Source organism: Desmodus rotundus, chromosome 2 (genome assembly GCF_022682495.2).
Source record: "Desmodus rotundus isolate HL8 chromosome 2, HLdesRot8A.1, whole genome shotgun sequence".
Lineage (NCBI taxonomy): Eukaryota > Metazoa > Chordata > Mammalia > Chiroptera > Phyllostomidae > Desmodus > Desmodus rotundus.
In genome coordinates this window covers 174,799,169-174,819,264 of record NC_071388.1, presented here as the reverse complement: position 1 = coordinate 174,819,264, position 20,096 = coordinate 174,799,169, and the positions used below count along the sequence as shown (strand labels likewise).

The following is a 20,096-nucleotide window of genomic DNA, read 5'->3' as shown; positions in this document are numbered from 1 at the left end:
GAGCTCCATAAACAGCAAGGAAATTTTTTCCTACGTACTTAGAATGTATATTGACTTAAATATTTGGAGACATAGAAGGTAGTAAAGAAAGAAAGAAACATGAGGAAGTGAAAGACAAAGATGCAAGGGCTAAGAAAAATGTAGGCATGAAACAAACTCATTTTTCACATTTTTCAGTACAATGATATTCTCAGATTTTGTAAGATTTTGTAATATTTCTGGAAAACCAGATAAGTAACAAATGACTTTTATATTTTGAAAGTTACACAGAATAAAATGTAGTAAAACATGTATTTCAATACCAAATATCTCATCTTAAAAATAGAATACACTGAAGATGTTATCTTTTGACAGTTTCTTTCTTTCTTATCCAAAAAAATTGAGAGACATTAGTCTTCTTATACTTCAAAACATGGAAGAAAAAAACTCAATTTATAGATTTTAGATAAATATACATGACAAATAGTTCTTTTATCTACATTGAGTCAGAGCTTATTTGCAGTTGATCAATTAGGTGAAGGTGGGAAGGTAATATAGTTATGTCCAACCAGAAATGGACAAGACCAATTTAGTACAAGATGAAGAATAAACTCCATGAGCAAGGGAAACAAGAGAACCTGCTCATCAAATATTACTTGAAGTTGTTTCCATTTGTTCTTTACTTATACCCTCAGATAACCTTTTGAGGTAAGAGTCATTTTCTACATTTTATAGTTGCATCAAGTAACTTGCAAAATTAGATTGTAACTCTGCTCTATCATTCATTCAAATAAGCATTTATTAGGTATAGATAATGTGCTGAGGCCCTAATTACAAGATCTACAGGTCCATGTTGTTCCTGCTAAACTCGAGACAGGTGACACAGGACAGAATGAAAAACAAGTGAGTAGGTCTACAGATGAAAAAACAGCAAGCGACCTAGTAGGAGTGGAGGGAGCATCAGTCCCAGGAAGGAAGCGTTCTCAGATGACAAAGAGCATGATCGGAGCTCTGGATCACTGGGAATCAATGAGTAATTCAGCGATTGGAAGGACACTAAGGGAATGTTGAAAAATCTAGCACAATTCTCATTCATCCATTCGTTCATTCGACTATTATATGTAAAAAGTCTACTGTGTGCAAAGCACTGTGCCTAGGGTCACGGAGGGGAGGGGAGCTTCCCAAACTCATTTAGTGGAGGGGCTTTAGCAGAGAAGGTGCAACAAAAATTGTAAGGATGGTAGGAAGACAAGGATGTGCTGGATAAATAGAAATAATTAGTAACATGAGTTTAAGGAAACAAAATGTCAGAAATTTAGAGCTGACCACTCTAGACATCTCATTGGGGCAGCCTGTCCATCCATAGGTCTAGCAGCCAGAGAGGGAGAGTTCCCACACCAGCCCCGAGTCCTGTCTCCTGGCACAGGGTTCTTTCAATGGCGTAGCTGACTTCTAGGAGCCTCTATGGCTCTGCATCCCAAACAGGACACATATGATGTCATTTCTAACATGAAACACTAGACAAGAGATTTTGAGTTATTACATATTTTTAAATGAACACACAGGAGAGAAATCAATAGGGGAAAGAGAATAAGAAATGATATTGCTTAGGGAGCTCTCTTCAGTGGAGTAAAGGATTCAGAAATCTCTTGGTACAAGTCACCACAGAAACCACCTACTAGAATTCTACTTCTCCTTAAATGCTAGTTCACACATCACATCCTTTGTGAATCCTTTCTAGACTTTGCAGGCAGAAGCCAGTATTGCTCCTCACTGCTCCCAAAACATACTGGGTCCATTGACATGGGTCCATGCCAACAGAACCCATCTCTGATGACGCTGCTTTATGGATACTTGTTTTTCTCAGTTCACTGTGATCTCTGTTGCCAGCTGGGTTCACATGGGCCATCTTGTTGTCTCTGATGTTTAGCCCAAATACCTGGCACCAAATAGGCATATGGTACTTATGGAATTAAATTAACCCAATGGAATTTGTAATAAATGAAAATGCATGCGCTTAGGGATGGAGAAAAAAGGGTGGGGTGCGTCTGCCAGTCATCACTGCAGCCCTCCAAGAGGACCCATGGGAGCTCACAGCAGGGAGGCAGTCACACATCCTTTCCCTTCTTACCTTAATGTTTTTCCTTGTTAAAAAAAGCTTAATATTTTGGAGAGTGCTCTGAAGCAGCCTTATTTCAAAGCAAAATGTTCAAACATTTCTACGTGAAGGCCTTGGTCCCAAGGGTTTTGGAATAGTTCCCGACTATTTCTGGCCAACAGCACTGCCGTATAGCTGTGTTTCAGAGCAATCGGAACACCAGCCACGCTGCAGGAAGTCAGCGTTGCTTTGGGCCAGTAAACTAAATGCCACCATGTGTTTGCAAGTTTAGCATTTCAGTGGGTGAACAAGTAAGAGGAAGGGAGAGGGAGAAAGACAGAGAAGATTGCTTTCATATAATAAATTCTGCTTCAGAGTCATTTTTCTATAGGCACAGGTTCAATCCTAAATAGTTATTTATAAAGAAACATTTTGTTCCACTGGAATTTCTCTGTGTGTACATATTATTTTTTCAAATTTGGTTTAACTAATTTAGAAGTGAATTATCCATATTTAAATCAATGTAAAATATACTTACCAAGCTTGATAATATAATCCTTTAAAGCAAATTGTCAAATCTAATACTTTTATTTTTAATTATATTTTGAAGCTATCAAACATGATATAACACTTGTGCATCTAACACCCAGCTTTAACAAAAACAAACATTTCACCATATTTGCTTTTTGTTATGTTTCTTAAGAAACGTTATCCCAACAATAAAATTTATAATAGCATGTTATATTAAATATTATTTTAGATACAAATTTAAATTAAATTGACCCTAAAATTAGTAAGTACAACATAAAGGATTATATAATCATAAAGGGAGACTATTCGGCACAACTTCAATGCTTTATTTTTATGCCCAGTTACAACAGCATAAACTTTTGTTGATATCAGTCTGGAAAAAGCGTGTCACAAAAACACTGAGAATTAATTTCATAAGGAAATGTTACAAGTATACAAATGTTATCTTATTTTCCTACCTTTATATTAGAAGAGCAATAAAACTGATTAAAACTTGTGGGGCAGATATTTTGTTGTTCCCATGCATCCTGCCCATCATTCACTCCCCCCCACACACACACACACTCACACCCATTGCTTATCTCCGAGCTCTCCGAGAGCCAAGGAATAAAGGAAAACATATTAGGTCTTAAGCTGGCAATATCTAAAAAAAGGAGATATGCCAGATCATCAAGTGAGACTACCTTTTTTCTCTGAAAAGAATTATCATAAATATCTTTATAGAAAAATGAAAATTAAACAAGCAAATCAAAGCCCCCTGAACAGTGTAATGGACAATCTCATTTTCAAACTAGCAATTTTTCCCAGGGTGTGATATTAAATTGCAGCTTTGTGGAAAATCGAGACTGCAGTGATATTTATACATATTTCTTCCTAAAAGTCCTTTGTCAAGTGAAAGCATACCAGCGGGCCAGTTTGTAAAAGATGAACAGGAAGGTGTCCCGCTGGCCAAAGTGGGCATGGCAGTCCCACAGCGGGGCCCAAAGAAAGTACCGAAACACGGCCTGTGACTGTGACAGGAGGAAGGAGTGAGAATTTAGGGGGCCACATTATTCAAATGTGATCTCCCCCCTAAAATGTCAGTTGTATTGTTTTTCATGCTTTCTGACTTTGTTGTGTATTAAGACCCATCTAGTCAGAGCTCCCATACTTCTTAGCAATCACATAGTCACCCTTGGTTATTGAAAATGCTTTCCAGCTTAATGAGCAAGAGCATACACATGATGCTAATGAGGGATTTTTGCTTCAAGATACTTTTAAAAATGTATATGAGGATGAAGAATTGTTTACTTTGATTATTTTAAGATGTAAATGCAGCTGCTTCAAAAAGGAAAAAAATAATCCTGAAAAAATGCAACCACAATACATGAAAATGGATCACAAGTCAAAAAACTTGCTTCAACTGTCTCACATATACTGAGGAGGGGCTGCCTTGGAGGGAGGCTTGTTTGCTCTCTAAGGCAGTGGGCATTAAAAGCATCTGCTGCCACAGGAGTCTTAAATCAATCCTGGAAGCAGGCAGGGTATGCTTCAATACAAGGAATAGTTCTCTTCAAACTGCAGTTAGGGTGCTGACACGGTATCAGCATAGAACCTTGTTTGCCTCCATCTCAAAGAAAGCAAATTACTTCGGGCAGGAGAGGAAAGCTTGCCTTCCTGAGTCCCACACACAGCCGCCTCCCCGGCCTGCCTGCTCTTCTCGTCACTCTCAGACTTGTAACACAACGCAGATCAGGAAGAAAGCAGGAAAGGGTAGAGCAGGAAGCACATGATGGTGACATTTTTTCCTTAGTAGTTGGCTTTAATATGTCTTAAGTATCAAGTCACTAAGCCCTATTGATTCTTCCTTCTCTTTCTTAGCGTGAATGCCTCCCTCCTGGGCCTTTCTTGCTGGTCCCCCTAGGTGACGGCAATAGCCTGGTGACTGGTCCTTCTGCCTGCACTCCACTGCAAGCTTAATCTTCCTAAAGCACCCCTTTCATCATGTTGACCTTCTCATCACCCAGTGCTCGAAAAGCTTTCAGGATTCCCCATCGCCTCGAAGATAAAGGCCACTCCTTGGATGGGAGTTGAGGCCCTTTATAATTTGTCTAGAATGTTGTATTCCGCCGCTCTTGATGAGAAGAGCTGATTCCAATCAGACTGATCTATTCGCAGTCCGCCAGCACCCGGTGCGCTGTCTGCCTCCACACATTTCCCCATGTCATTCACTTCGCCAAGATTCTTTCAAGTCCTACCCACCTTTTTCTCCCTATCCTGTGAGCATAAACCTGAGAGTCTTGCAGAGGAGCTGAGTGCCTGGCACAGGGAAGCCCCTCCACAGCTTCAACTCCTTTCTCACCACTCTATCTTGGTTTTATTTGGTGGATCAGTTTGGCCGACTGCTCCACCAGTGATGTTTTTGAATCAGTGCGTTTAATTACCCGTCCCTGTCACCACACAAATACCACCTGTAGCATGTGGGGAAAAGCATTTCAAGATGTCACTGAAGCATGTACGTTAAACAAGAACATTAAACTCCTTAAAGTGGAATGAAGGAGAGGAGGAAAATGGTGTGGCTGGAGCCAAAACAGCTGAGATTTCTTGGTAGATTTTGCAAGCTATCTACCTGAGAAAGAGCCAGGGAACTTGCTTAAAATGCTGATTTCTGAGTCCTACTCCACACCTATTGCATTGGAATCTCTCATGGTAAATCTTACACATGATAGATTTGGAAAATCTGAGTCTAGAGAGTGAGAAAGTATTAACTACAATTACAACTTGCCACAGCTGCACACCAGAATCACCTGGAGCATTTTTGACACCTGCGGTCCCCTTGCTTCACTCCAGGGGTTCCTGAGTGAGAGTCTCCGGGTGGGGCCCAAGGTGGAAATATTCCACATAGATCTGGATCTGCATCCAGGACTGGAAACCAGTAAGCCGAAAGTTATTAATAAGCAATGTTTACTGAGTAATTACAACTTCTCAGAAAATTTGCTAAGCAATTTAGGCACATTATTTCATCTAATCCCTACAATCCTCAGCTAGTATCTCCTTTTTCACAGGCTTGGGGGAGTTAAGTAACTAGTCCAAGGCCATACAGCTAGAATATGATTAAGCCTCAGCTAAACAGAGGTCTGATACCAAATTCCAAGCTCTAGTCACATTTCCTGTCCACCTTTATTATTGTATTAGATTTTATTTCAGTATATGGCCATCAGTCTCTTGCCGTGGAATGGTTCTCCCTGTTCAGTATGTAATTCTGTCTTTGAAAGTTCTGGTACTGCCCAGGGGACGTCTTTCTGAACTCAGTTTCCTTTCACAAAAACACAACTGAGTAGCTACTTGTTGTCTTAGGCTTTTCCACAACATACCTGAGAACTTTCTATTTTATTGGCCAACTTTTTGCTTTACCTTCTTATAAAGAGATAGATATTAATGACAACTAAGCTTTTTCCAGGTATAAGATAAACCCAATCCCCCTCGGAAAGCCTCACTGCAGTCCTGGGTAAGGTGTCTGCAGAAGAGTATCGTTCCTTCTAGGTTTCAAAACTAAAAGGTCGCCCTTCTTAAAGATATGTGTGTATAGGTGTGTGTGTGTGTGTGCACCCAAATTCATGTGTCACCTGAGTAAAACTATGGTAAACTTACTAGTCTTACCTCTCAGTCCATGCTCTTAAATACTTTGTAAAGATGTTTGAAGATTTCAGTGAATTTTCACATCTCATTTTTTCCCTCACAACTCACAGTTATTCTTGAATCGTAGTTACTTTACAGTTAAAATACTTATAATCAAGTTCCATGAAAAGGAGAGATGTGAGTGTTAATAAGTAAATGGGCTTAAACTTTCACAAGGGTCCTGAACGAAAGGCACACACTGCTTTTACTGTTATTAGTGTAACGCAGCTCGCCCGTTACAGCTCTGGTGGAGATCACACACAGCAGCCCTGGTCTCACTTCCTGGCCGGGCCAGAAGGGGTCTTCCTCATACCGCAGAGATGGGCTCAAGGGAAACAAACTGGTCAAGGTTGCAAACAAGCCAGAAAACCAACCTCCCTGCAGTGCAACCGGGTGCTTTAACACTGATTACAAATGTACGGTCAGAATTCAGGATGGACACCCAGTCAACGACCTTGGGAGAGGAATAAGTGCCAGGCATGTTTCATGGACAAAACAAAATCTACTGAGATTAGAGGACAGCCGCACACCAGACACATGACTAAGTAATTTGCTACCTGGCAGTGTTAGCATCCTCACCCTCTGGCAGATGATGAGGCCTTCCTAAATACAAGGGAAAGGCTTACTTCACTCTGCAGAACATCCTTAAAAGAGCCATTTTAAGAGAGGCAGGGAACTAAATTATATCGAGACCCTCAAAGAATATTCATGAGATAATTATAAATATATGTGAGTTGTCTTAGACACCACCTTTTACTTCCTGTAATTTAGGTTTTTCACTTCATGAAGTGGTCTTTTAAAATTATTAAATGTTTCTTTTCTTTCTTATAATTTAGAAAGCTAAGTCTTTCAGTCAATGTTAATTTTCTTTGAAGGATTTCAGAGGGTTGTATTTTCACATAGAGATCTCTAAAATTATTATTTTCAAGTAAGGCTATTCTTTTTCTTCATAGCCTCGGAAAAAAAGAAATCTATGCAATCACGGTGCCAAAGTGTCAAAAGACTGAGATAAGTTGAAATAAAAAATAAAAGAAAATGCCAAAAAAAAAAAAACAACCCTAAAGGCATCCATGCAGTCCTTAGCCTAACGAATCCTTGACTCCCACAAAATACTTGTGACATGCTGTAATTAACTAGTTACTCCTCTCAGAATGAATAATAATGCAATTATTTGCCAAAAGCAGTGAAGAAAAGATAGTTTCTGTTTTTAAAAAAATCTGCCTTTCATTTCTATAGAGAAAAAAAGAAAAAACAAAAACCCCGGATTAATTTACATAATTAATTCCGGGTGACCTGCAATCTCACCATCACATTGTATGATAATTCTGTCACCTTTTTATCAGACCCTTATATTTTTAGTGGTTTGAAGTAACAATAAACTAAGTTATTGCCATGTTTAAATTACATTGGTTCCCTAACTCTGCACCCCAATACCTTAACATTAAAGTAATAGCTTGGCAAACATCTTTTCACAATTGAATTTCAATGCCATTGAAGCCACTAAGGGCTACCGAGTTGTTTCCTTCGGGTAGACACAAATAAAAGGAGGAAGGTGAACCTTAGTTCCTCAAGGAGCTTCTTCTTCCTTAGAGAATCATGTGCCAAGTCGTACAAAGTTAGGTGAGAGTTTATAGGAACACATGACTGGCTCTCTCTCCTGTGTGTTAATGTCTAGATCAATGACAGAGAGTCCACTTCCCACACACATGCACAATTCATTCACTCCTATAAACACACAAACCCCTCTGCCCCATGAATGTAGAGTTCTAAGAATCCCAGACTCTTTAAAAGTTCTGCAGCAGAGACTTGGAAAGACTTAATGCTAAGACTTCCCAATTTTGCAATTTCGGTAGGCTCAGTTTGGGGGTGTGTTTTCCTGCATGTGCGATCTGTCTCAGTGTGTGTTTTTATGGGAAGCCAACTTTATACAGAGTTTTGTGAAGGATAAAATATTCTGAACAATTGATGCCTTAAATTGTCAGATTATTCATTCTAACACCAGGCATTAGCTCAGAATATCTTTAAATGAATATTCACTGATGTATCACTGTGGTACAAAAAAGACTAGATCATTTGTTTGGGAAGACAGAGACTAAAAGTCAATCTGATTTAAATTTATATCATAATAAATATTCCAAGAGTAGACATAGTCTTTTTTTTCCAAGTCCTATTTATCCAAATATCTCTCTAATTAGTTAATAGTATGAATTTTGGTCTGTCTTGATTTTCCCTTGTACTGAACAATACTTAAAACAGTACAGGCTCTGGCAGCAAACTACCTGTATTTGAAATTGGGTTCTTCCTGTATAATCTGTGTGACTTCTCCATTACTGAATTTTCTTATCTCTAAGATGGAGGTCGTAATTGTAGTAACTCATACAGACAGAAGGGTGAAAGGAGTAATAACATCTAAAGCATATAGCAGTGGGACAGACACTAACCTTAAGTAAGCTAATATTACTATCATTATCTTCATATTCAGCTGAATATTTATTTGATCTTAAGGAGAACACTTAACATTTGTCAAGAAAATTTCTTGGCTACCCTATGTCTGTTTTTATGGCAGTATAGTAATGACAATTTATATTAATTTTATGCTTTCTTTAAGAATATAGAATAATATTGCTGTATTCATTTATTCCATCCATTCTTCTATTGGCCATGTACTTATTGAAAGTTTAGTGTATGCAAGGTATTAAGTGGGTCAGGGAATACAAAACATAATTTAGCCACTACCAAGAGATGTCAAGATGAACGAAGAGTTTCAGAAAATATCTCTGGAATCCTGTATGGTTTTAAAACTAATTAAGCTTAACACACTTCGATACAAAAATTACAGTAAATAGTGATTATATAGTAAGAGTTCATTGGTGGAAACGGCAGGTCCTTGGTAAACTAGTCACAGTATATACCTTTCCCGAGATACATGGTTTTCAAGCCATTTCAGCAAATTGTTGAAACTCCTTCCACTATTCAAAGGAAGAAAATCATGCTCCATAGACTTCCAGTCTCTGATAGTTGATGAAATTCATAAGCAAAAATTTTAATGCTCTCTTGCATTTGTTTATTATATGCAGGGCCATAGAAGAAGGAGGAAAGAGGGAGATATAATGGTAGCATACAGCAGAGAAAAAGATAAATATCCATGCTTTTATAAGGCATGACATGACTGTACCTTACTTTCACCTCAAGGAATCAAGGTCCTCCTTTTGATATGAGAAGAAAAATGCCAAATGTGTCTATGCCTTTTTCTTAGCCATTCCCTAAAGAATTTATCTGAGGCAAGAAGAGTCAGGGATTTCTGAAGGCAAAACAAACACATGAGGAAGCCCTGAGTGAACAGTGCTAGGAAATGAAAGGGAAGAAGATGCCAGCAGCAGAAACTCTGTGAAACTTAAATCTGATCAAACTTAAAAAAAAAAAAAGCAGCCAATTGGAAAAGGAGTATTTTATCAGGAGTAGGATATCCTAAACAATTGTGTTTATTTGGTGCTGTGGCTTAATCAAGTGAATTTGTCACTGAAACATTGAATCTGGCCAATTCATTTGAACCAAATTTTCTCTTTCCATTTCTGTTCTTATTTTACCATTTGATTATGATATCAAATGGATTTCTGAACTGCCAGTCATTTTTTGTCAAGAATATGTATGGTGTACATCTCTGATTTTTTTTTTTGGACTTAATGTTCAGATACCTGCAGCCCTTGATATCTTACATAATCTAATGATAGAAGAGCTTTCTCTCTGTTCTGCTGCTGCACACTGATCATTATTTTGCTGTCTTTCATGGAGATGGCCCCTAGAGTCCAACACAACAGTCAAAACCTAAACTGGCTTGAAGATAAATGGAAACACTTTTTAAAAAATGTCAGTCCCCTGCCCCTCTTTATTTACTACAAATGGTTCGGGACAACAAGCCTGATCTACAAAGTCACTTCTTTAGATCCACTGTGAAAAAGACATAAAGCTCTTTGAACATGTGGGCAGCTCCTGATCTCGGATGTTTTAGGTGCCAAGAACCAGCCTAGGTAGCAATGCCGTGATTCCAGCAGCTGTCATCACAGGGCAACATCACTGCCAGAGTAGGAACACCACTCCTCAGTGACTAGAGCATTTTGATCTTCTGGGTTGCCATCTGTCCTAGCTATCTGTTCCCAAATAGGTGAAAGTAAAAATAACCAAGTGCTCCTAAAGCAATTCTCTTACCAAAAAAAAAAAAAAAAAGTACATTAGCACATTTTCTGTCAGCCTTTTTAACAGTGATTTAGATCATTCTGATACAGATGGTCTGTAGGACCATTCTCTGAAAAGCACTGGTATGTAGACAAACCCTCTCTCACTCAACCAACAGACTAGTGATTTCCAAGAAGTGAGACTGACGTCAGCTGACTACTTGCAAATACACAATTCTAGGCTTTAACTCCAGATTTACTGGAGCCCCCAAACCTGCTGATGGATCATTATAAAGGTTTCCAGAAAATTCGAATACACATTCCACTACAAAAGAAAAGGGATTGTATTTTCCTTTGACACATCCGTAGGGGGTCCTCATTCCACAATTTACTAGCTCTCTGACCTCATAGAGCATCATGGGTCTGTAAAATGGTGGCTGCAATGAATGAATAAAGCCATGCATGTTAAGAACCCGGCAAGTAGTATGCAGCTGGTTAATGACATTATGATAATGCACGCCCAGCACTAAGGAAGATGGACAGAAGTAAAATGTGTTCTTACTTTGAGAGGCATATACTCTACTTAGAAATACAATTAATTATTAATAGAAATATAAAATATGAGTTTATATTCTATGTCAGTAAAAATTTATAGATGACACAATATTCTGAGTAAAAAGCATATTGTAAACAGAATTATAAGAACATAAAAAACATTAAAAGTTTGCTTAAAATATCTAATTTTTCTAATTGAGGTGACCTAATTCTCATTAATTCACCAAATTTTCATTTATACTAAGAAACGTACTAAAATCATGAGTGATAATCAATTTATTATTTAAAACTGATGTAGAAAAAGTATAGTCTATCTGTGAAAGAGGCCAAGGAACAGGCTTTGAGGGACTCCTGAAACCCCGAAAACATTATTCAGTTGTTTATATGAGTTTGGGTATCTATGAGGAAAGATTTATAACTTTCATCTGACTCTCAAAGGGTTTGGTGGTCTCCCCACAATGTTAAGGACCACTGAAGATTCTCATTGAGCACATTTTATGTGCATCCTTGTGTATGCTGAGGAAATTTGACTTCTGATTACATTCCAAATAGTCTCCATGTTTGCTTTCCGTTAAACATCATCTGCATCATTTTCCTCAGGCTTTCTCCATTCAAATATCCTGAGAAAAAACTAACAAAGTAAGATTTCACTTTAGGAAAGTGCAAAGCAGAGTTCCATGGCTGCTTCAGCCTATTCTGATTCTGCAGGTATCAGCATGGAAGTTCATGTATGTGCTTTAAAAGTTCCAGGGGCACAGACTAACTGATGACGATTTTCTGAGTTTTCTATTGTTATTTTTTATCCATTACTCAGTCCTTTGAATTATCAGTTCCATGTATCCTTTTATATCAGGTACCAAAGTGAAGGAAATAATTCAGTTTTGCCAACTTGCATTTTGCCAACCTAGCAATTCTTCCACGTTGTGTTTTATTTATAATGTGGTAACAACACTGTTGATGTCACATTTTTATTTCTCTCTTTCTTTAGGTGTGTGTGCAACATTGATTGTTCTCAAACCAACTTCAATCCCCTCTGTGCTTCTGATGGGAAATCTTATGATAATGCGTGTCAAATCAAAGAAGCATCGTGTCAGAAACAGGAGAAAATTGAAGTCATGTCGTTGGGTCGATGTCAAGGTAATGTTCATACTAAAATGCATTTCAAATGATGTTTTTAGTCTTTGTGTAGAAATGAAGAGTGAAGATAACTTATTAGGCAGCTGTTTCATTTCTGAAGGGCAGTTCTGATTTACAATGGATAGTAGAGTCTAGTGTAGCATTCGTGTTGATTATAGCAGCTTGAGGGCCTATCAGCAATGGTCCATATCGTTTTCGACATAATGGGACCGTATCTTCACAACGCCATAAACACAGAAGCTAATATTCAGAAGATAACAGGCATTCTTGTTGCAGAGGAAAAAAGAAAAAGGAAATCAAATTCATTTTAGCAAAAAATCTACAGATTTATTAGACCATCTTGAAATGAAAAGTAAACCACACCGCTTTTATGTAGTAATTCAATAGAAATATTTCAAATACATTTTTTAAAGTAGAATATACTAGAATGTTCTACTTTGCTTCTTGTTCAGAAACATGTTGTTGATTTTTGACTTGTTAATTTTTATCCAACTTAGTTATAATTATAATCTTCTCCTTCTTCTAAACTTTAGAAAACTAGTACTCTGTTATTCACTCGCAAGCTAAATCTGTCTTTGTATAAAGATTGCTTAGTATAGTTGTAAAAATTCCTTAATTGCAATGAAAATAATGTTAGAGGATGATATAAGTTTGATATTGTATATGAAGAAATAGTTCACCCCTCTTTACTGTTAATTTTTTAACACAGATAACACAACTACAACTACTAAATCTGAAGACGGGCATTATGCAAGAACAGATTATGCAGGTACATAGTATTCTCTGTTACAAAATATGAGCACGTCTATAAAATAGTTCTGAGATTCAGTGTTTACCATTGACCCTGAGTTAAACTGCGCAAGATTTCTGACATGTGCTAAGTCTTCTCTTGCTTTGTTCAGTCTTTCCATAGGTAAGAGTGAATTTTCTAAAGCAAATAAGACACTTTTTTTTTTTTTTTGCTGGAGTTAAAGCAATTGTCAAAAATGTCAGTAAGATACAATTAATTTGTTTTGACAATGCAAATGGTACAAATGACAAAACATTTATCAAATTAATGGGCATCAGTGGAAATTAATGCAATTTTTGTCAGTATATTGTAATAAATGCAAATGTTCTTGCTTGAATTTTTATAACAGTCAACAATAAAAATGTTTTCTAGTCTCTAAAAAAAGCTGGACAGAAAAGACAGCCATAAATAGTAACATATGCTTTCTCTATTTAGATGGAAAGTTAAAAAGATCTGTATAATTGATTTTTAAAAAATTATAAATTTCCTTAATTTACTTAGTAAGTAAAATGTATTTTCTGACACATGCAAAATTACAAATAATTCTATATAAAAATATACATTTTTATTTAGCAATTATAAAATATTATTTTGAAGAATATTTCTACCTAATATAATTTTCCTAAAATATGAAATACTTTATAATTATGCAAATGGGGTTTTAAGAGATGCTTGAATTTTATGCAAAATTTAGGATAAAAAAATATAAAAATGCAATCACTGATGTTGTTTACAATATGTGGGGGGTTTTTAACAGAGTTTACCATTTAGCTATTAAGCATTTGTAACTACATTAATGGCTAATATTAAATTGAAAATAATTACTTCTTATCTTTCAAAATATGTACTACCACTCATTCCTTTTGAAACTACATTTCCTTTAACAATATTTCTAATGTTTTATTTACATACAAAGTAAATCTTGATGAAATTGAAGAAAATTAGTCAATCAGATGTTTTATTTGTAGATACTGCAGCCCTCTTAGAATTTGGAAATATGAAAGGGATTCTTTTTTTAATTTTTTTTCATTGTTATCTTAATGTTTTTCAACATGTAAATAAAACTTTTCATGTGATAGAAGCCTAGAATAGCACAGGCAATCATAGATGGAGAAACATTAGTTCTACCATTGTACAGCTGTCCCCAAAGTGTCCAGGAGAGATAGTAATAGGTGTGCCTTGAAAAGAATAGTTCATGTTCAATACTTTTGGGAAGAGCATAGATAAATAAGTAATATTTTATCATGGAGAATTTCTAACCATCACAAAACACACACATGTGGAGTGGAGAGGGTAAGGAAGCTACCTGTGCTCATCACTCACACTCAGGGACATCAACCCATGGCTAACCTATCCTTTTTCTCACCCTCATCCTGTTCTCCCCACTTTCAAAATATGTGGAAATGAATGCCAGAAATTGCATCATTTCATTCACAAATACTTTAACCTGCATCTTTAAAAGATCAACCCTTTTTTAAACCATCTTAACGATGTCATTATCAAACCTAAAATAACGATGAATACACCTTAATAATACATAGCTTTATTCAATCTTATTTGATGAACAACACATTTTTTGTGTGTGGCAAGTTTTACAGGACTAGTGTTCCCAAGAACACACTTTAGAGTATGCAGATCTACAAGAAAATACTAAAAGTAATAAAAGAGAATAATAGAAATTGAAGTTCTAAAACTAGCGATACGTGTTTATATTTTCAAAGAAATCAGATTTGAATTCTATAGCTGTATTATATTCAATAACTATCTTTTTAAAAAGACTTTATTTATTTTTAGAGAGAGGGAAAGGGAGTGAACAAGAGAGGGAGGGTAACATGGATGTGTGAGGGAAACATCGATCGCTTGCCTCTCGCACCCGGAGATTTATGCCCTGACAGAGAATCAAACCAGCAACCCTTTGGTGTGCAGGACAATGCACAACCCACTCAGCTACACCAGTCAGGGCCAATAACTGCATCTTAACAGTGTGATTAGTTACTATCTAGCACACTTAACTTTACTGTGGCCTAAAATATTTCTAGATTTCTAAGGATCTTATTTCTGTTCTTACTAACTGTGCTTAAAGTACTTTTATACCCATTTTGCAAACTAACTCATTTGGGAAAAATGTTCAAAAATTTAACATTCTATGAATATTTCTCCATTGAACTATTTGTCATTGGACTCACAGGAAAATCAAACCTCTTCCTGAGAATCTTGTCTCTGAAATAAAGAACTCTTCGTGCTGATCACAATCACTACGCAAATATACGTGTTTTGGGAGGTTAAATTTTTGTTCCAAAAAGATCATACTTGAGTTTGGTTTCAAACAATCTCAGATCGTCAGTGTCAATGCTTTTAATTGACATTATTTTCTATCTTATCACTTTATTAAACATGAAAATGAAAGAGAATTTGTTTTTAAATATATCCAAATGAAAACTATTCAGTCTTCTAGTTTGACATCAGATTTATGTAATAAATCCAAAATAAAACCTTCTAAGATAAAAGTAAAGTTAAAAACACCTATTAGTTGAACTCTAAATTTAAGACAGGAATGAAGGCAAGGTCAATTGAAGCTTGCAATTCCTAATTAAACATTGATTGCATACTTAACAATTTTCCTTAAATTTAATTTAGATGTCTTTACCTTTCTTGATGATCATATTAAAATACAATGTATAACTCTTCAGACATGATTAAAATAATAGTCATGTTCCTCGGAGTATCCAAGCTCCCAACAGTATTTGCATTTTTCTGAACTTTGGAACACAAACTTTGGAAAAATTGAAAGGAACCAACTAGAGACTCAGTATGTCATGTGCTCTCAATTTATTTTTTTTCCCTTATGCTTCTACTTAAAATATGAGTGCTCACTTTTTCTAAATAATATTTACTAAGACTTGGAATAAAAATAAGTTGCATAAAGACTAAATAAGTGGCCATGAATTGTAATCCATCCGTAAAAAACCACTGGAGGTTAACTAAGTGAGAAAGCACTAAGGACAGAACAACAAGTCCTCTTCCTCTCTGCGTCAGACGCTCAGAACTCCCCGACAGCAGAAAACAGGAACTGTGTGGCTCCCATTCCTAGGAGTTTGCTGTGTGCTCACAGCTCACTCAATGTCAGTCACCTCCCTTGTTACACAGAACATTCGTGAACTCTCCCACCACAGGCGAGTGCTGCTCTTAACACACCCTCATTTTTTCCTTATGTCATTAATACTAGAGGTTTAAAACTTTTAGCAACACCCCCCACACAATTCTTTTCCTTTGAGCCCACCCTAAAGCTATTAATACAAGAACACACATTTCTGATTACAAAAATGGAAATAAACTTTAAAGAAAGCCTACCTCTTCCATGGGCTCTTATTTTTAATATCATTTAAAAAGAGACTGCAATAAGGACCAGCAGGGACTGATTTAAAAATAATAATAATAATAATAAAAAGGCAAAATAAGGGAGCCGCGCCTCCACCAAGAATACCAAGGTGGATTAGAGTTGTGATTCCGTGACCCTCACAGGCATGTGACTGCAGTCAACCCCAGGGAGACAAAGAATTTGCCAGATCATCCTTACAGGCGGTACTTTCTGGTTGAGTCTGACTTGGATCTCTGTCCCGCCCTCTCTCCTTTAATGGAACCCAAGGCATGAGTGAGTCCTGAAGAGGAGCTTTGGACGGCACAGGCACAGCGACAGGATTCCTGTCTGACAAGCTAAACAGGCCACTGAATGTTATTCTCTCTTCATCAGCCTAAACTTTGGGCTTCCATTTAGGCCTTTCTCTTCACTTGCAGAAAGGTTTAAAGGACACAATTTTATAAAACCACAAAGCTAGCGCTTTGGGGATTTTCATTTTTAATATTAAACTTTCTTTCTAGAAGTTTTAAATAGCAAATGTTTTATATACCTTGAATTTGCCTCCTCATGTCTTGTAATGAAACAAGGTGAAGTTCAACTGTTTTGTTTTTCATCATCTGGCATACGTATTTCTGATTGTGTTGTTTTTCTGTCTAAAAGTCTGGTCATGCTTGAGAAATGTGAAACACATTTTTCCAGTGCAAATGTACTTAATTTCATAAGTTGTTAGAGGAAAAAAATATGAAGTTAAATGATTTAGTCTGTTATCATCTAGAAAATAAAATGTATTTTCTTTCATAACATTCTATACCTGTTTTCAAAAGGATTTTCAGAGGCTTATAATTAAAACATATTCAATAAATGTAAAAAGGAACTAAAAAAAACAGAACTGTTGAGGGAAATAAACATATCACAACATAGACTATTACAGTTACTGCATTTAGCCCTAAGCTTCCTTGCAACCAATGTAAAAAGAGAAATTGTGGTTGAAAATACAGAGCCCCTGTTCTATGCACTCCACTGTTCTGGGCTTCACAAAGGTGGACACATTAACCTAGGTCTCTACTAAAATGAGACTTAGGTTTTCCTTGTCTGATAAAAATAAATAATCAGTTCAAAGACCAAAAACAACGTTTCTCTAGTGCTAAATTCCAAAAGAAATATTTAGCATAGATCTTTTTATAAGGCATCGCCGGAAAACATAGATAGAATGTTTATCTCCAATAGTGACTTTTATAAAGTGTGCCAAGAAGCTTTTCATATGGCTGGAGGTTTTCAAATCAATATTTGATAGTATTTTAGAACATAGCTTTAAAATATGTATAACTCAATGATACTATTTCTATGGCAGACTAAAGTAATGAGTTACATTTATGTATATTTCCAAATTAGAAAAATAAATATATAAGACAGAATACTGAGGGAAATGGCTGTGAGGGGACCTTAGCTTCCTTATACATCAGGAAGATATACCAGGTTCAACAGGAACTGGATAACAGAACAATCAGGAAGCCTAAGTAAAGATAAAAATCATTTTAGGTAATAGTACATATTTGGGAAAAAAGAATTTCCCTTGTTTTTACCAGCTGGCAATGCGAGAAGTAAGCCCTGAGTCATCTCCAACCTTGGGAGGGAACCAGGGTCTACCTAGCTCTCAGTGTAGGTACAGGCATGCAGAGAATCCATATGTCTACTCATTGCTCATTACACTGTGGCTGTTCATCATTTCTTGTAACATTTAGGAGGATTAATTTTTAGGAAATGTTCTCTTTAGAAACCCCTTCCTTATCTTTAAGGAATAATTTAAATATTAAGGTCTGAAATATGGAAGAAAACATTCAGAAATACACATTTCAGCCAAATTCTATCCATCCTATTATTATTCCATCAACCCATTTTTTCTACACCAAGAGGAAACTGACATCTTGGAAGGGTATCTAGACAGCCTCAGTGAATTGTCATAATAACTTGTTCTCCGTAGAAACCACTGCAATTCACAAAGGCTTTTTCCATATATTGTCTCCTTCAATCTCGACAACAGAAATGTGAGGGTGATATAATATGCATTTGACAGGCAAGAAATTAAGGTTCAGGAAGATTAAATAAAAAGACTACGTGATAGAGCTAAGGTGCAAACTATCACTGCTAATTCTATATTCCATCAAAGTGTGAACGGTGAGAGATCAGGGAAGAGGCGTTACCACCTAACATTCGTAGGGGCTTTGGGACTCACTCTGCACCTTGGGAGCTCAGATTCAAGAATATCACCATGATGTCTACATTGCTGTGAGATGCTCCAAAGAGTTACTCCTCTCTTTGAACTTATGTCTGTATCTTATAAGCATCCTAAGCAGTGCTATGTTGTTTGGTTTAGAAGTTATCCTGTTCTGGTTTCTATTTCCCCACACAGATAAGAGAAGCCAAAGAGAACAGTGTGTGCTACCAAGTAAATCCTACATTAATAGAAAATGTGGGTGATACTTTGCAGTTTTATAAAAATCCATTCACATTAACTTGTTCACTCTAATGTCAATCCAATAAAACAGGATTGCAAATACAGGGAAATAAAAGTGAGGCTAAAAGAAGTTAAGTGGTGGACCAGGAACTAGATGCAGTATTTTGATATATTGACCACCCACCCATGCAAAGAAGGCACTTGGTTGATTTGTCTGCTATATGCCTCTATTGCTCTTTCACCATATGTACACAGACATGAATATCAAGTGGTTATGTATCATATTTATAACATGGATTAATTCAGTCACGTGACAAAAATATGCATTTTAAATGGAGGCTTTTTCCATTTGCTCATGAGCACAAGGAACACTTCACCGGAAAACATGTTATATTGAGGCCAATAATTTGATCCGTAGGAAATAAATAAATAGCAGCAAACGCAGGCAGCAGCTTGTAGCACAAATATTGGTAGCAACAGTGAAATAAATAAAAATGTTTGCCCAGGCTATTACAGTGCCACCAGACTAGCCTAGAATATTTAAGCTCAAGAAATGAATTAAGATGTCAAGATTTCTGAGGGAAAGTGTCTCAATTCAAGTATTTTCCCCTCTGGGATTACATTAGAGTGCTACAAAATTCATAAAGCTTTCTATGAACTCTAACTCACAATTTTTCCTGGTCTCTTGAACTTCTGTGCTTTCATTGTTTTCCCTATAAAATCATGTAGCCACTCATCTGTAATATTATGTTATGTTCATGGTTATAGATAAACACAGAAATAGTATTTGCAATACAGATGAAGGTTTTCTGCTGAAGAGCTGCCTTGGGCCCTGGTAGACACTCTGGAAAACTTTGTGTTATATGCTCTAGTTCATAAATGTATCCTGCATCATTTATGTGCACTGTTTCCTATTTGAATTGCTTCTTTCTGAAAGAAATTGTTCACCTTGAGGTGTTACTTCTCTACCTCTCTTTTCCATAAAGGTGCACCAGTCAGTTGTTAAACCCACTAAAAAGCAGACAGGGCGGAGTTTAACCACTGGCCGTGCTTTTATTCATTATTTAACCTTGCATCAATTTGTTGACCTTTCTGAGCCTCAGTTTCTTATGTGTTCAATCGAGTTAAACCTACTTCCGTAGGTCTGAAGTCTTAATTAAAGGACATTATGCAAGGCATTAGCAAGCTATTAGTAAGCTAGCTGTTGTTATTATTTTCCTTTTGGTCTAACAATAGAAAATTTATTTTTATGGGAAATAGATTATATACCATATGATCTGTTCATGTATGTGTTCAGAGTTTACATGTGTGTATACACACATATGTGTATGTACATATATACATGTGTGTACATATATCTACAT

The 20,096-nt window shown here is 36.4% G+C and overlaps 1 protein-coding gene across 2 annotated transcripts in view; it reads left to right on the top strand.

The window, feature by feature from the left end:
- The window catches only part of TMEFF2 (transmembrane protein with EGF like and two follistatin like domains 2), a 235,524-nt gene that overhangs the window by 165,812 nt on the left and 49,616 nt on the right, over window positions 1-20,096 (top strand). For both annotated transcript variants that reach the window (XM_024563859.3, XM_045198529.3), the window contains exons 6-7: window positions 11,981-12,129; window positions 12,839-12,898. In XM_024563859.3, the coding sequence (XP_024419627.1) occupies window positions 11,981-12,129; window positions 12,839-12,898 (209 nt within the window). The remainder of the gene's footprint in view (window positions 1-11,980; window positions 12,130-12,838; window positions 12,899-20,096) is intronic.